Source organism: Colossoma macropomum, unplaced genomic scaffold, assembly GCF_904425465.1.
Source record: "Colossoma macropomum unplaced genomic scaffold, Colossoma_macropomum, whole genome shotgun sequence".
In the NCBI taxonomy this organism is placed as follows: domain Eukaryota; kingdom Metazoa; phylum Chordata; class Actinopteri; order Characiformes; family Serrasalmidae; genus Colossoma; species Colossoma macropomum.
In genome coordinates, this window is record NW_023494808.1 from 5075624 (window position 1) to 5090835 (window position 15212).

Genomic DNA, 15212 nt, shown 5'->3' on the forward strand with positions numbered 1-15212 from the left:
GTGGTCACCGGGAATTAGAACCAACTTGGTGGCGCTAAATAATGATAGTGATAATTTCACACAGGGTGGAGATTCCATGGGGTCCCAAAAAATGAAGATTATTGTAGAACAGAGATGTGGTCTTACATGAATCTGAATAATTAATTTTCCTTCAAAAAAACAAAGGTTCCTCCATTGGCTTGAACTAGCATATCTAATTTACAAACACAGTATTTTGAAGGTCCATCCATTGGAAGATTCTTTAGGTCAGACAGTGGTTCCTCAATGGCAGTGGTCAACAATGCTCCTCCTGGAGATCTGCATTCCTGTAGAGTATAATTCCAACCTGCATCTAACTTGCTGCCTCGATTCTTACCTAACACTAATGCATCTGATCCAGCCAATGCGGCAGTTGTGAAGAAGTTAATTATCTGGAGAAGGTGTGGCAGATTGTGGTTGGGAGTACACTCTGGAGGAAGGTAGATCTCCAGGACCAGGGTTGGTGGCCACTGCTTTATGGCATCACCCCCAAAGAATCCTTCTGGCAGGTTTATTTTAAAGAGTGTGTGATTATTTTTGAATTTCTATGGGTAACTGTCAGGTTTCATGCAATTAGCAACCTGTGACTACTTCAAACTTTTTCCCGGTAAAGCTAGCGTACACATACTCAAGCACACTGGACAGCATACTCTATATGGACAAAAATATTGGGACACCTACACATCACATCTACAGGAGCTTTTATGAATCCCATTCTAAATCCATGGGCATTCATATGGAGTTGGTCCCCCTTTGCAGCTGTAACAGCTTCCACTCTTCTGGGAAGCTTCCTACAAGATTTTGGAGAGTGTCTGTGGAAATGTTTGCCAGGTCAGACACTGATGAGGTCAGACACTGGTGTTGGACGAGAGGGCCTGGCTCACAATCTCCGTTCTAGTTCATCCCAAAAGTGTTGGATGGGGTTGAGGTCAGGGCTCTGTGCAGGCCAGTCAAGTTCTTCCACACCAAACTCACCCAGCCACGCCTTTATGGACCTTTCTTTGAGCTTATCAGTGCGACCCATTCTACTGTCAGTGTTTGTCCATCAAGACTGCAAGGCTATGTGCTTAATTTTATCCACTTGTTAGCAATGAGTGTGGCTGAAACACCTGAACTCAATAATTAGGTGGAGTGTCCCAATACTTTTGGCCATATAGTGCATATCTGTCTCTGAGCGTACAACAACTGCTCCAAACAACATGAGCATTGTCCCAGCTTTACCTTGACTGGATAGAGGGCCATAAGGACAGCAAAGCTGCTCAGGTGAGACCAGGTGCACACGGCGTGTGTGGAATTAAACTCTGCCGTCATGCAGCCCTTCTGTGACCACGCCCCTCCATCCCGAGTCTCGTCCCAGTACACACAGCTGTAGTTCAGCTGCTCAGACACCGCCCCGTTCTGAGGAAAGAGAGCAAGAGAACATGAAATAGCAAGAAGTGTGTGGAAAACGTGATTTTCATGGTCAGGTTCTGCATTTACACAATGAAACTAATGTTACTGAATTAGTGGAAGAAAAAAAATATGCTGAAAAAGTTGTTTCAATTTAAATTTCTTTACATTTACTTGGTTCTTTAAATTTATTTTGGCTCCACATGAGTAAAAAATTACTGAGGTTAGTGTAACATATTTCATTTGTGTGGGACCGATGTACATGTTTGGATCCTGTAAATTAACCCCTAACATTCCAGGCTTATTACATACTAAGGCTCATTGTTCAGTAACTACAGGGACTTCAGTGGAAACTGGTTAAGCTATTCTTAGGGTCTTATAGAGGTTTGTACTAAACCTTTGGGCCCACCGGTGCCCAACCTGTTAAGGGGTTAAACAACTTTTACTTTCCAACTTTCTAAGTGAAGATATAGAAAAATATACTTAATGTTCTATACTTTATGTTTAAATATGGCATTATTCTGCTAAATTTTCAGATTGGAAAAAAAATAAAAAAAACACTGAAAAAAGTTGTTGCTTCCATTTACTTGATTTAAATGTGTTCACTAGTTTCATATGAAAAAAAATACATCATGTCAACACAACTAATGCCAAAAATAAACTGAATGGCAGTAAATTTGATGATGTGTTTTATTCTTGTGGTAGCTTTGTTCACATTTAAATCTAACAAATTCAAAGCAACCTTTTGTGGCATAACTTTTTAACAGGCCACATTTTATATTTGTTATTTTGCCCCAATATGTTAAAGTCAGCAAATATACACTACTTGTGCATTAAAATGTGCAGAAATGCATTATCTATAGAGGATGTCTTCATTTGTTTTCACTTATATATGTGCAAAAACAAAACAAAGCTTATATGCACTGCCCATCAAAAGTTTGGGGACACCTACATTTGAATAAATTAGCATGTTATCTGTCTTTATATGTGTGTACATTTAGATTTAGAAGTTTTTTGTCTTCTGAAATGTGAGACAGAAGGTGTAGAAGTGAGTGTTTACCTGCAGGTGTTTGAAGGTGAGTGTTTACCTGCAGGTGTTTGAAGGTGAGTGTTACGGGCTCAGGCAGGTGTTCAGTTTGTGTGTTACTGACAAGCACCGTCACCACTCGAGAGTTGAGCTGGTACGAAGCGTTTCTGCTCTCAGCCTTTGGATCCTCGAGGACAGGGGTGGTGGGGTAGTTCAAGCTTTTATTATAACTGACCAGAGCCACGTAGGCAAAACCTGAGGATAATTACAGGAGCATTGCATTCATCTGAATAACTCTGTGTATTATATGAACAAAGTGTGTGTGTGTGTTTGTGTGTTTATAGTGTGGGAGTGTGTGGGTACCTGGGTACTCTTCCCCAGCTGCTGTTTTCCAGCTGATGTTTAGATGAACACCCTCAGCGTTCATAATCATACTGCCTTTGGGCCGAGTCAGGTCCTTCTTCACCGCCATACACGCCTCTGTGAAAGAATCACCATGACTTATTTAAACCCAATCAAGCTTAATACATTTAGAGTCAGTTATTCATTCAGCCTAATGAGAAACTGTAGAACAGACTCGGTTTATATCACAATACCTACATTTAGAGTAGGTTATTCATTCAGCCTAATGAGAAACTGTAGAACAGACTCGGTTTATATCACAATACCTACATTTAGAGTCAGTTATTCATTCAGCCTAACGAGAAACTGTAGAACAGACTCGGTTTATATCACAATACCTACATTTAGAGTCAGTTATTCATTCAGCCTAACGAGAAACTGTAGAACAGACTCGGTTTATATCACAATACCTACATTTAGAGTCAGTTATTCATTCAACCTAATGAGAAACTGTAGAACAGACTCGGTTTATATCACAATACCTACATTTAGAGTCGGTTATTCATTCAGCCTAATGAGAAACTGTAGAACAGACTCGGTTTATATCACAATACCTACATTTAGAGTCGGTTATTCATTCAGCCTAATGAGAAACTGTAGAACAGACTCAGTTTATATCACAATACCTACATTTAGAGTCAGTTATTCATTCAACTTAATGAGAAACTGAGAACATTTTTCAAACTTGCTTATTGCTTATTTACTTAAGGTGTGAAAATCATAAGAGGCACAGTTTGGATTACCCTATCATGTCACATGCACCTATTATTAGGAGACAGTGTGTACCTGTGTGAATGCATATATGCATGAATGTGTGTGCTGCTATACCTGAGTTGTCGTTGTTCACTTTGGTGAGGGGTTCATTGAGCTGGGGTACGATGAGGCGGAGTGTATCCTCCATTGTCCCCAGAAACGTACTCAGTGTTGAACTGTCACTGACGTTACCGCTGGACACCACCTGACCACCCACATTCATGAGGTGCTACAAAGATCAATCACAGAAACAGTTTTGAGTCACAGTGAAAATGTTTGAAATCACAAATCAAAAGTTTGGAGCCACTGTTGAAAAGTTTGGAATCAGTGTTTAAAGTTTGGGATCACTATTCAGAAAGTCTGGAATCAGTGTTTAAAGTTAGGAAACACTATTCATAAAGTTTGGAATCAATGTTTAAAGTTTGCAATCACTATTCAGAAAGTTTGGAATCAGTTGTTAAAGTTTGGGATCAGTGTTCAAAGTTAGGAATCACTTCAGAAAGTTTGGAATCACTGTTTAAAGTTTGGAATCACTACTCAGAAAGTTTTGGAATCACTGTTCAAATACATTATATCAACACAATTAATGCCAAAAGTAAAAGTAAACTGAACCGCAGTAATTGTGCTGATGTAATGTATTTCATTCATGTGGTAGCTTTGTTCACATTTAAATCAAGCAAATTCAAGGCAACTTTTTTCAGTGTAAAATGTGGCATAACTTTTAAAAAGGCCACATTTTATATTTGTAAACAGATGCGAAGCCGGAACCCAACGACGCTTGTCATTTCAGACACAAGACACGCGTGGCAAGGAGAACCTGACTTGCGGCTGTGACTACATGAAGAGAGGGAGATGCATGTGGGTTAACCTACACAACAGATTTCTATCACTATGTCCAAGAGTGGAAACTACATTTGCTAGTTTGTTCATTAGCCTAGATTGTACATTATAGCAACAATACAGCATTTTTACTGTTTCTGCCTAGAAATTGTTAGCATGCTGCACAGTACGCAACAGAAATAGACCCACGTCTGGTGTGAAATGGGCTTATTTCTTCACCATGCAGACACCAATCTCTTCATAAGGAGTTTGGCTCTTTGCTTTCTTTACCCATGAATGGACTCTGCAGTTATGGACCGATAAAGTGTCCTTTCTTCAAATGAATACATACTGTCATTATTCAGGAACATGCATGTGTGTGTTTGTGTACCTTCAGTAAAGTTTTTCCTGAGTCGTGTTGCTGCTTTTGATGACTCAGTGACTGACAGCTCGACTTAAACAGATTCAATAAGTCACCCATTGCAGCCTGAGAGACAGAGAGGAGAGAGAGAGACAAAGAGAGAGTCATTCCATTTTTGGACTGAATGCTGTTTTTCTGATGTTATGCTAAAGTTTCAGGCTATTTTCTGTACAACTGTGTGTGATTATGAGTTTACCTGTTTGGGTGTGACGTTGGCTCTGTCACACTTCAGCTCTGAGTGAGGTAAAGAAGGAATTCATTAATTTTTCCTTTTTCTTTTTCAAAATGAACATTTACAGTACCAACCAAACATTTGGACACACCTACTCACTGAAGCGTTTTCGTTTTTTACGTATTTATGATTATGAAAAGCTCACACTGAGGTGTGTCCAGAGTTTTGATTGGGACTGTATACAAGCATGTGTTTGTTCTCTTACCTGTGCATTTGGTCTGGTTGTTTCCATAGTTACTGTATCCAGGGTTGCACTTGCAGTGGTAGCTGCCGGCTAAGTTGGAGCAGCTTCCATGTTTTCCACACTTGTATTCCTCACTGTCACATTCATCAATGTCTGAGAGAGGGAGACACTCTGTTATTAGTTTATTTGTTTTTGGTGCATATATTTAATAGTATTTGTGTTTGCGATTCACACATCACATCACATCACAACAGGGAATCACGGTTACAGACTAAACAGCAATTCGATTCAGCTATTCAAGCACCAGTAAGAATTACTGTAAGAAATTAAAAGTACTGACGTAATATAATGAACTAATGTTTCTCAAGTAAAAACTGAATCGGTTTATTACAACAAAGGTGATTTCAAAGGAACATGCTTTCCAAAGAGACACAGGTTGCACTTATAATACAAGGAAGGTGTGTGTGTGTGTGTGTGTGTGTGTGTGTGTGTGTGTGTGTGTGTGCACCAAATAAACATTAACGATGTTTCTGAGAATGATTTTTTTCATAAAACCTTTCCAGTATCTCACAGTAATGACATCACGGTGCCCCCCTCTGCTGCTCTATGTATAAAGGGCTGTTTAGAGGCCTTCAGCTCTCAGTTTAGCCTGTGCATCATGTATTGTTCCAGCTAAAGAGCTTTGTTTGGGTTCCCCTGTTTCATTCTTCACGTCATCTCTACACACTTTAGAAATATGATTCTTCAAGGGTTCTTTAGTAAAGAAAATGGGGTAACACTTTATTTAGATGGTCCACCGTAGACGCTCAGTCTGTGTTTATCTAACACTCAAGTAAATGTCTATTGAATTCAACTGAACTTGAAGTTGCGTGTTAAAGGTTCTATTAAATCTGGTTCTGTTAAATCTGTCCCTAAACCTAAACCTAACCCGAATGTTCTTGATAATCAAATGAGCATCACCAGAAAGTTTGTTAATAAGTATTACTACAGTAGATCATCCAAATAACCAAAAAGCGTTCTTCTACTGTTACAGGATTGACATAGTAACCATGGCAGAACCTTTTGTGTTGCTACATAGAACCCTGTCGCACTGTGTGGACAGAGGACCATCCTACCCACCCAGAGAGCGAGGCCAGCTGTGTTCTCTTGGACTCCCGGCCACGGATGGCTATAGCATCACCAGGGATCAAACTTGTGATCTCCTGATGACAGAGCCAACACTCGGGAGCCCACTCGGCACCACTCGGGAGCCCCCACCACAGAAAGTTGTTAACTACCATCATAAAACATGTTATCCACAGCTGTGTGTGTTTCATAAGGCTTTGTGAAGCTGAATCTTAATCAGGAACCTTGTATACGTTAAACATGCTTGGTCAGACCAACACCAGAGACCCCAGAGACCCCAGAAGCTCCTCTACACTAAACATGATTGGTGATCAGCCTCCCTGTGGGTTTAGTAGTGTTGCTGCCCATAGAGAGTGAAGATGAGTGTGTGTTAAAGTGATGAGGTTATCAAAGCAATGTCAGTGTCCTTCATCTACAATACTACTGGCCCTCACCTTCACATGCGGTACTGCTGTTGCCCTGGTTACGGAAGCCCATGGGGCAAGTGCAGGTGAAACTGCCAGGTGTGTTATTGCATGAGCCATAGGAACCACACACAGGGGGCGCTCTAGCACACTCATCAAGGTCTGCAGTGGAGACACACACACCACACACACACACTTTGCTTAAGAAATGTATATCTTAGTCAGTGATGAGTTAGAAGACGTGTCAGTTTTATTAAAGCTGCAATTAAAGAGAAATTTGCATCTACATTTACATTCAGCTAAGAAACAAACCTCACATGCTATACAAATTCAGTTATAACCCTCAGCCCGTACTGATCAGAGAGTCTGCCAAGTCCCATAAACGTTAATGTAAATGTAATTACTTTAGAAGCCATTACATTTAAGCAGTAGAAGACAAGAGGGAGTGTGTTATCGTGAAATAACATCACGGCTGTGATTTGGTCGCCGTAGATCATCACAGCTGTGATGTTACTGGCGATAACACACTCCTCGAGTGTTCTATTGCTTTAATACAACAGTTAAATAAATACAGTAATAAATTAATAAACTGGGCCGTGAACGCGGCGTTTAATATGTTTTAATGTTCGCAGTTCCTTCACCAAATTATAGTTCCTTAATGAGCAGCTCGTTGCTACGTCAGAGTAACGAGCTCCGCCCACTCGCTGCACAGCCGGCAGTTCATTCTCCAGCTCCTTACACTAAATTCCCAAACTGTCATCACCACTGAGCAGCTTTCCTGTTTTTTCTATTTTGGCAGTTTTATGGCTCAGTCTGATTTGGTCAGACTCTGAAGATCAGACTACACATTTGGTGAATGGTGTTGGGTTCATTTCTGGCTGATTCCAGGTTGTTCAGCTGTTCTTCTGTCACAGCTGCCGACTGAAAAGCTGCTCAGTGGTGATGACAGTTTGGGAATTTAGTGTCGTCTCATCTTCAGAGTCTGACCAAATCGGCTGTCGGTCAAATGTGATCTTAAAAGTGTCCATTTTCTGTTTGTGGCAAAGTAAGAAGTAAAAACGTTCAAATGTCTTGAGCGTCTCCAACAGCTGTCAGAGTCGTTGCTTAGCAACGGTGTCTCAGCGGAGTGATACAGTGTTTGTGAAAAACCTGTGATGTTATGGTGAAATAACAGCACAGTTAGAACGCTTCTCAACCAATCAGCTTGTGTGGCCGGAACTAACTGTTATATAACAAGTAACATTATTCCAATATCCATAACAATAAAACAATCCAATGTCGTAATAGCTAAAAAAAACAATGAACATCTCAACAGTCCAATAGCCACATAAAAACTCTGATACTATCATAAATAACCATGAGCACAATTCAAATTTATCTTATGGTTATGCTATGGTTATGAATCATCATAAGCATAACATGGAAATTACCATAATATGGTTAAATTACACAATTCCAATAGGCATAACAATAAGCATACCATTTGTCCACTAACCACCCAAAAGTTCCAATACTCATTTAACATATGTACCAAACATGTATATGTATATGTATATACCGAAAGCCACAAAAATAATGAACAGTCCAATATTCAGAAATCCATAACATTAATAAATATTCCCTTATTCTAATAACCACAATATCAGTAAGCATTCCAAAATTCAAGTATCCCCAACAGTACTAAAATATGCTAATTTAATTTGCATGACTCAAAACATTTGCGTTTCTGCACTTGTGTGAGGTGTGTTTCTGGCCTGATGGTCACGATGTGAGGGGTCAGTTTCTGTATTTCTATTTGTACTTATGTGCAGGTCAGTTTCTGTATTTCTATTTGGTCAGTTTCTGTATTTTTTCATTAAACATGACTGAATGGTTCAGTGTATCATCACTGCTCCAGACTGAATGACTGATGACTGTGAACCTCAGTGAGATACAACCGGACGCTGCAGAATGAAAGAGTTTGTTAGTGCTGGTCAATTTTAGCAGAAGCACAGAAAGAAAACTTCCTTCCTTCTTTTCTGTGGGTGCCATTCTTCAGCACTGGCCTTATTTAGCTAGAAAAACAAACAGCTAAAACAAAAGGAACTTCCTCATCAAGTCAGGCTGCATTTATACATATGAATGTTCCTTTCAGATTCCTTTGTCTCAGTAAAGACAAATAAACAGCCGTCCACCACATCAAGGCCAACGTACAAAAGATAACAGACCAGTGGTCACCAGCTCTGGTCCTGGAGGTCTATCAACCACAACCTACCAGACCTGCTGTGGCTCATTAAGTTCTTCAGAGGTCCTTGATTACGGAAGTCCGGAGGGGCCATGAGCTGTTGTTTTAATTTTCTGGAAAGATTTCTTGAGAAAACAAGTTACTTATCCTAAGATTTTAACATAACAACTTTGTTATCTTGAGACCACAAGATGATTAACTTACTATCTTGAGATAACAACGTTTGTTGTCTCGAAATAACAAACTAACTCGTTATTTTAAGATAACAATTTTGTTACCTTGAGATCACAAGATAATTAACTCATTATCTCAAGAAAACAACTTCTGTTATCTCGAAATAACAAGATAACTAACTTCTTAGTTCAAGATAACAACTTTTGTCTTCTTGAGATAACAAGATAACTAACTTGTTATCTGAAGATGATAACTGTTATCTTGAGATCACAAGATAATTAACTCATCATCTCAAGAAAACTACTTCTGTTATCTCGAAATAACAAGATAACTAACTTCTTAGTTCAAGATAACAACTTTTGTCTTCTTGAGATAACAAGATAACTAACTTGTTATCTGAAGATGATAACTTTGTTATCTTGAGATCACAAGATAATTAACTCATTATCTCAAGAAAACAACCTTGTTGTCTTAAGATCACAAGATAATAAACTGATCCCAAGACAACAACTTTGTTTTACTGTTTGGTTAGGGAGGGGCAGCATTTTAGACACTGGTGGGAAATAAACTATGCAGGAAAGCAGATCTCCAGGAGGCGGACTGGTGACCAACGATGTGGCCAATCAACTGGATGTACATCATCTTCACTCTTAGCAAAAGGGTTCTATATAGTGCCCAAAAGGGTTCTTTGGCTTGTAACAATAGTGGAACCCTTTTTGAGGTTATGTAGAATCCTTTTCAAAAACGTTCTTTATGGAACCATCTACAGCACATTCTCCATCAATCTGTAGAACCTTTTGACGATGCAAAGAACCTTTAATCATCCAAATGGTTCTTTGAGTGTCCATGGTTATAAATGGAACCATTTCCTTTCCTAAAGAACCCTTGAAGAACCATTTATTTCAAGAGTGTTGCTAACAAACTTAAATTTTGCACACCTCTACGAATGAGAACAGTGAGACCCTCTGGACCCTGAATGGTAGAATATTCTCATGAGTATTTTAATTACAAATGACAGTAAAAGTTAAATAGCTAAAAATCAAACAAACCCAGTTCCTTCCCCTCCACCGCGAATGTAGTCAGTCAGCCTAGACATGTTTGGTGTCTGAAGTCCTCTTCATTTGATTTGCACTGCAGCTATGAGGCTAAAAATGGACACAAGTCCTCGAGCAGGACTATATTTTAAGGCTTATCAAATAAATTATGCTCAGGGTGAAATGCAGCTACTTTAGCGTTGCTAACCGACTGAAAAACCTGCCCTGGATAATACAATTTAAGGTTTCTCAGATTAGTCACGCTAATAGCTGACATTATTCCAGGATGGCCTAAGTAATTATTTGGCTTGGCATTCTTCACTGGCATCCTGTTGTGACTCAGTCTCCTGATCCCCTATAAGGAGCTGGAGAAGGATGAGAACTCAGGCAAATGGCTGATGTGGAGAATCGATAAGACCACCGCTGTTCAGCCATTTAGAGGAAATCCACTTTTAGCAGGCTAACCAGTTTAGCCTTTTTTCCCAGACTCCAAATGTAGGCAATCAGTCAAGACATGTTTAGTGTCTAAACTTTGCTTCATTGGTTTCACAGTGATGGAAGCTAATTAGCATGGTGCTAACTACAACTGTATATCAAAGTGCTATCCATAAGCAAGGAATAAAGTATGTCACATGGCCAAAATGTGTAAGTACTGATGTTTTAATAATTAATGATAATGCAGACCCTGACACTGATAACTAATTAATGAATAATTAATATCTAATTAATAATAATGAATGAATAAATAATAAATAATTGATATTTGGGGTTTAAAGATTAAGCAGCTTGACTGAACTGTAGTAAAAAGTGGTTTTTAACTGTTATGCACTCCTAAAATTGTTTCTTTCACATTCTGAACTCACTGGTAAAACTAACTCACATCGTTTTTGTCACACCTTGTCAATGTAATTCACTTTCATAATTCATTACATAGTTAAGACAACTCTAGGACCTAGAGTGAAGACCTCTCTGGAAAATTGTAATTGCACACAACATAAGGAAGAATGTTTTGTAACGCTGATTGTGCTTTGCACCCCCACGAGCGGATGAGTTTCCCTTTTGTGAGTGTTGAAAGAGAATTCAAAGAGAACTCAGTGTAAACTTGGAGAAGGACGAATCTTCATCAGTACGATGTTGATTTCGAGATCATTTGCGAGCTAAACATTGAGGCTGGAGCTTTTTTTTGAGCCTGTGCGCATGATCTTAATATGTAAATATTAATATGTAAATTATACGATGTGGTGTAAAAAATGCCCGCCAAATCCGCCCCAGTACTGCTGACCTTTAAATGAGTATTTCAGGCTTTACAGGGCGACTTGCAGCGGCGCACACTCACCATATTTTAGTGTGTTCTTTCTCTCTTTCTTTTTACTCTGTAATGATACTTTTGATAGTTTTATGAAGAAATATGACATAGTACTTCTCTATTTGTGTAATGAATTACATTTGTTTTTAGTTTAACATTCTGTGTCTTCAGGTTTAATGTGTTTTTGTTCTGTACACACAATTATGACAAGAAAATAATAAAACTCTCACCTCTACAGGCGGCGGTTTCTGTGGATAGCTTGAAGCCAGGTAAACACTCACACGTGTACGAGCCCATAGAGTTCTTACACGTTGAGTTCTTGGGACAGGGGTTGTTATCTGTACACTCATTTATGTCTGAGGAGTGGAGGACAGGAGAGAGAAGGAGCAGAAGCAGTTTAAATTTATTTTGTTAACACAGTTTTAGGTCTTTACAGGTGCAGAAGAACCAGAATTAACATGCTTACAGATTATTTATAACAGTATCTCGGGTGTTTACAGTCCAGTGTGCTCTAAGAGTGTTAAGAGTGTTCTTAGGTGTCTCACTCTCACCTTTACAGTGGGGATCTGTGGCAGTAAAGTTGGGCTTTGTGGACTGAAATCCTGGCTGACAGGTGCAGTAGTAGCTGCCGTTTGTGTTGTGACAGATTGAATGATCTCCACAGAGATTGGGATTGTCCTCACACTCATTCTCATCTGAAAGAGATGGGGAGGGAGAGAGAGTGAGAGAGAGAGAGAGAGAGAGAGAGAGAGAGAGAGAGAGAAAGAGAGAGAGAGAAAGAGAGAGAGTATGAAGAGATGGGGATAGATAGATAGATAGATAGATAGATAGATACATAGATACATAGATAGATAGATAGATAGATAGATGGATAGATAGATAAGATTAAAGGAAAATTTCCACCTGCAGTGTTTTACTGTTATCATTATTGAGATGTGAGTACACTATATGGCCAAAAGTTTGTGGACACCTCATCCTCATGATTGAGCATTAGTGAGGTCAGGTGCTGATGTTGGATGGTCAGTTCTGGGTCACTCCAACTCATCCCAAAGGTATTGGATGGAGCTCCATCACTCCAGAGGACACAGTTCCACTGCTCCACAGCCCAATGCTGGGGGGCTTTATACCCCTCTAGACCACGCTTCATATTGGGCCTGGTGACCTTAGGATCATGTGCAGCTTCTCCAGAGCATCGTGTTCTATTGGTCAGTGCTTTTCTATGAGATTATACAAGCTGTGTGTGTATGTGAACCCCTGTGTCAGCAGTGGGTGACCTTAGTGAATGAATTCACTAATAAGAAGGGGTGTCCACAAACCTTTGGACAGATAGTAGATGTGGGTGAATAGTGTTCATGAAAAACAGAACAAAAACTGCACAATCTAGAGTTTGTCTTGACTCTAATTTTAGGTTTTAATTTATTTTTTAACGATATCCTAATAAAATGCATTATAAATATGGTGTATCTTGTACTTTCACAGACATATAAACCTCTAATTTTCTATTTGTATTGTAGCATGACGTTGATAACACCAAATATTCAGTCAGATGTGTTACCTTTGCACCCCTTTCCCTCTATCAGGAACCCAGGACCACATGACTTAGCCTTTCCAGTGAGCACAACCAGGAGACCTAAAAAGGGAGGAAAAAAAAAATATCACAGGGTATCAAAGGTCCATCCATATACTGTTCTGTCCATCTGCTATAGCATAATATTGATACTCCATGATACTGCCCTTCTTCTTTTGCAGTATAATTAGCATTTTATCCATAATATAATATCCATATAATAGCTGGGTTCCTGTTCTCATGAGGTTAATTTTTGGTTAATTCTATTTAGTGTGTGTTACAGAAGATATTCAGAACCTGACACTTACTACAGTGTGTCATTTACTAGAAGCCTCAAATATTAAAACAAAACAAAAAACAGTAAAATCAGTAAAAACCAAACAAAAAAAGTACATTTCCTTTCTGTAAGTGTGCGTTTCATCCAGTTAGCATTTACAGCACTGTGTAAAGGTGGCATTTTAGGAGAAGAACACAAAATAAAACTAAAATAAGAGATATCAGATTAACAAGGCAATCTTTTAGATAGATAGATAGATAGATAGATAGATAGATAGATAGATAGATTCACATTCATTGCCATCGCAAGTACAAGGCAATGAAATGCAGTTAGCATCTACCAGAAATTCAAACAGTAGTGAAAAAAATGAAAAAGAACAGAACAGAAGCACTCAGGAAGCATGTAAAGTGTCATTAACTCTAATTTAAACATCATAATATATTTGTAAAATACTGTGATGTTTAATGTTGTCAGTACGGTGCTGCAATAACTGGATATATAATTCTAGGATGTATGATCTGGAACCTGAAACCTGGTGTAGAACCTTTATATTATGAGAAGGTTCTTTAAACTTTAAATAAAGTTCTTCATAATTTCACATCACATTTACAAAAAGTGATTCTTCTACAGCGTCACTGCACAGAGCCAGTTTTGGCACCGTCAGTTTTTAAGAGTGCATTCTCCAATCTATTCATCTGACTGATTCACTTGTAAAACTGCTGCACATGCAGAGTACGTCCAGTAGGGGGCAGACAAATATCAACTACAGCAGGAGTCACCAACTCCTTCTGGAGATCTGCTGTCCTGCAGAGTTTAGTTCAAACCTGCATCTACTGCAAGAAACAGTATCTCAGTAAGTGAAATTATCTTAAATCTAGTCAATATATGTGATATTTCTCATTTATAGATTGCTGAGAGCTTATTATACGATTATTAAACTTATATCTAGACATTTTTATTTGTTTTATTTGATTTAATTAAGTCAAATTAGTCACTATATTATATCGCAGTGAACTGATGTGATGTTTGTTTCAGCCAAATAGGCCTCATGATTAATTATAAACATATAATTATGAAAACGAAATGTTAGATCTTGTTATTCTATGAGATTAAATGTATTGTTCTTTAAGAACTGAGTTTAAGGTTGTACTTAGAGCACAGAGGCTGACGCTACACGTACAGCATCCACTGCTAATCTTGAACTACTAATCACACTTTCTGCTCCAGCACTGTATCTTACGAAACATGAACCGAAGTGGAACTGTGGGAACCAAGAGAGAGGAGCGTTATTCTGCAGCTACTGAACACTGGGACAAAGTTAAGGCCCCTCAAGACCCACCCTCTGGCTCCTGCTGCACAACCCAATTTAGCCATGCAGTTGGAGTTTCACTGCCTATTTTGCTCTAATCCACCAATCCTTGTACTTCTATTCACTGGCCACTTTATTAGAAACCCCTGCCTTGTGCTTCCACTCACTGACCACTTTATTAGAAACCCCTGCCTTGTGCTTCCACTCACTGGCCACTTTATTAGAAACCCCTACGTTGTGCTTCTACTCACTGGCCACTTTATTAGAAACACCCACCTTGTACTTCCACCAATTGGCCACTATATTAGAAACACCTACCATGTGCTTCCACTCACTGGCCACTTTATTAGAAACACCTACCTTGTACTTCCACCAATTGGCCACTATATTAGAAACACCTACCATGTGCTTCCACTCACTGTCCACTTTATTAGAAACACCTACGTTGTGCTTCCACTCACTGGCCACTTTATTAGAAACACCCACCTTGTACTTCCACCAATTGGCCACTATATTAGAAACACCTACCATGTGCTTCCACTCACTG

The 15212-nt window shown here is 39.0% G+C and overlaps 1 protein-coding gene across 2 annotated transcripts in view; it reads right to left on the reverse strand.

Annotated features, from left to right (window-relative positions):
• The window catches only part of LOC118797870 (adhesion G protein-coupled receptor E5), a 42445-nt gene that overhangs the window by 9554 nt on the left and 17679 nt on the right, over positions 1–15212 (reverse strand). Inside the window, exons 2-12 of one of the 2 annotated variants that reach the window (XM_036557159.1) lie at positions 13068–13142; positions 12064–12207; positions 11743–11868; positions 6805–6936; positions 5267–5398; positions 5026–5063; positions 4800–4895; positions 3665–3818; positions 2798–2914; positions 2496–2689; positions 1240–1416 (exon numbers count right to left, since the gene is read on the reverse strand). In XM_036557159.1, the coding sequence (XP_036413052.1) occupies positions 1240–1416; positions 2496–2689; positions 2798–2914; positions 3665–3818; positions 4800–4895; positions 5026–5063; positions 5267–5398; positions 6805–6936; positions 11743–11868; positions 12064–12207; positions 13068–13142 (1385 nt within the window). The remainder of the gene's footprint in view (positions 1–1239; positions 1417–2495; positions 2690–2797; positions 2915–3664; positions 3819–4799; positions 4896–5025; positions 5064–5266; positions 5399–6804; positions 6937–11742; positions 11869–12063; positions 12208–13067; positions 13143–15212) is intronic. The other variant, XM_036557160.1, reaches the window with a different exon arrangement.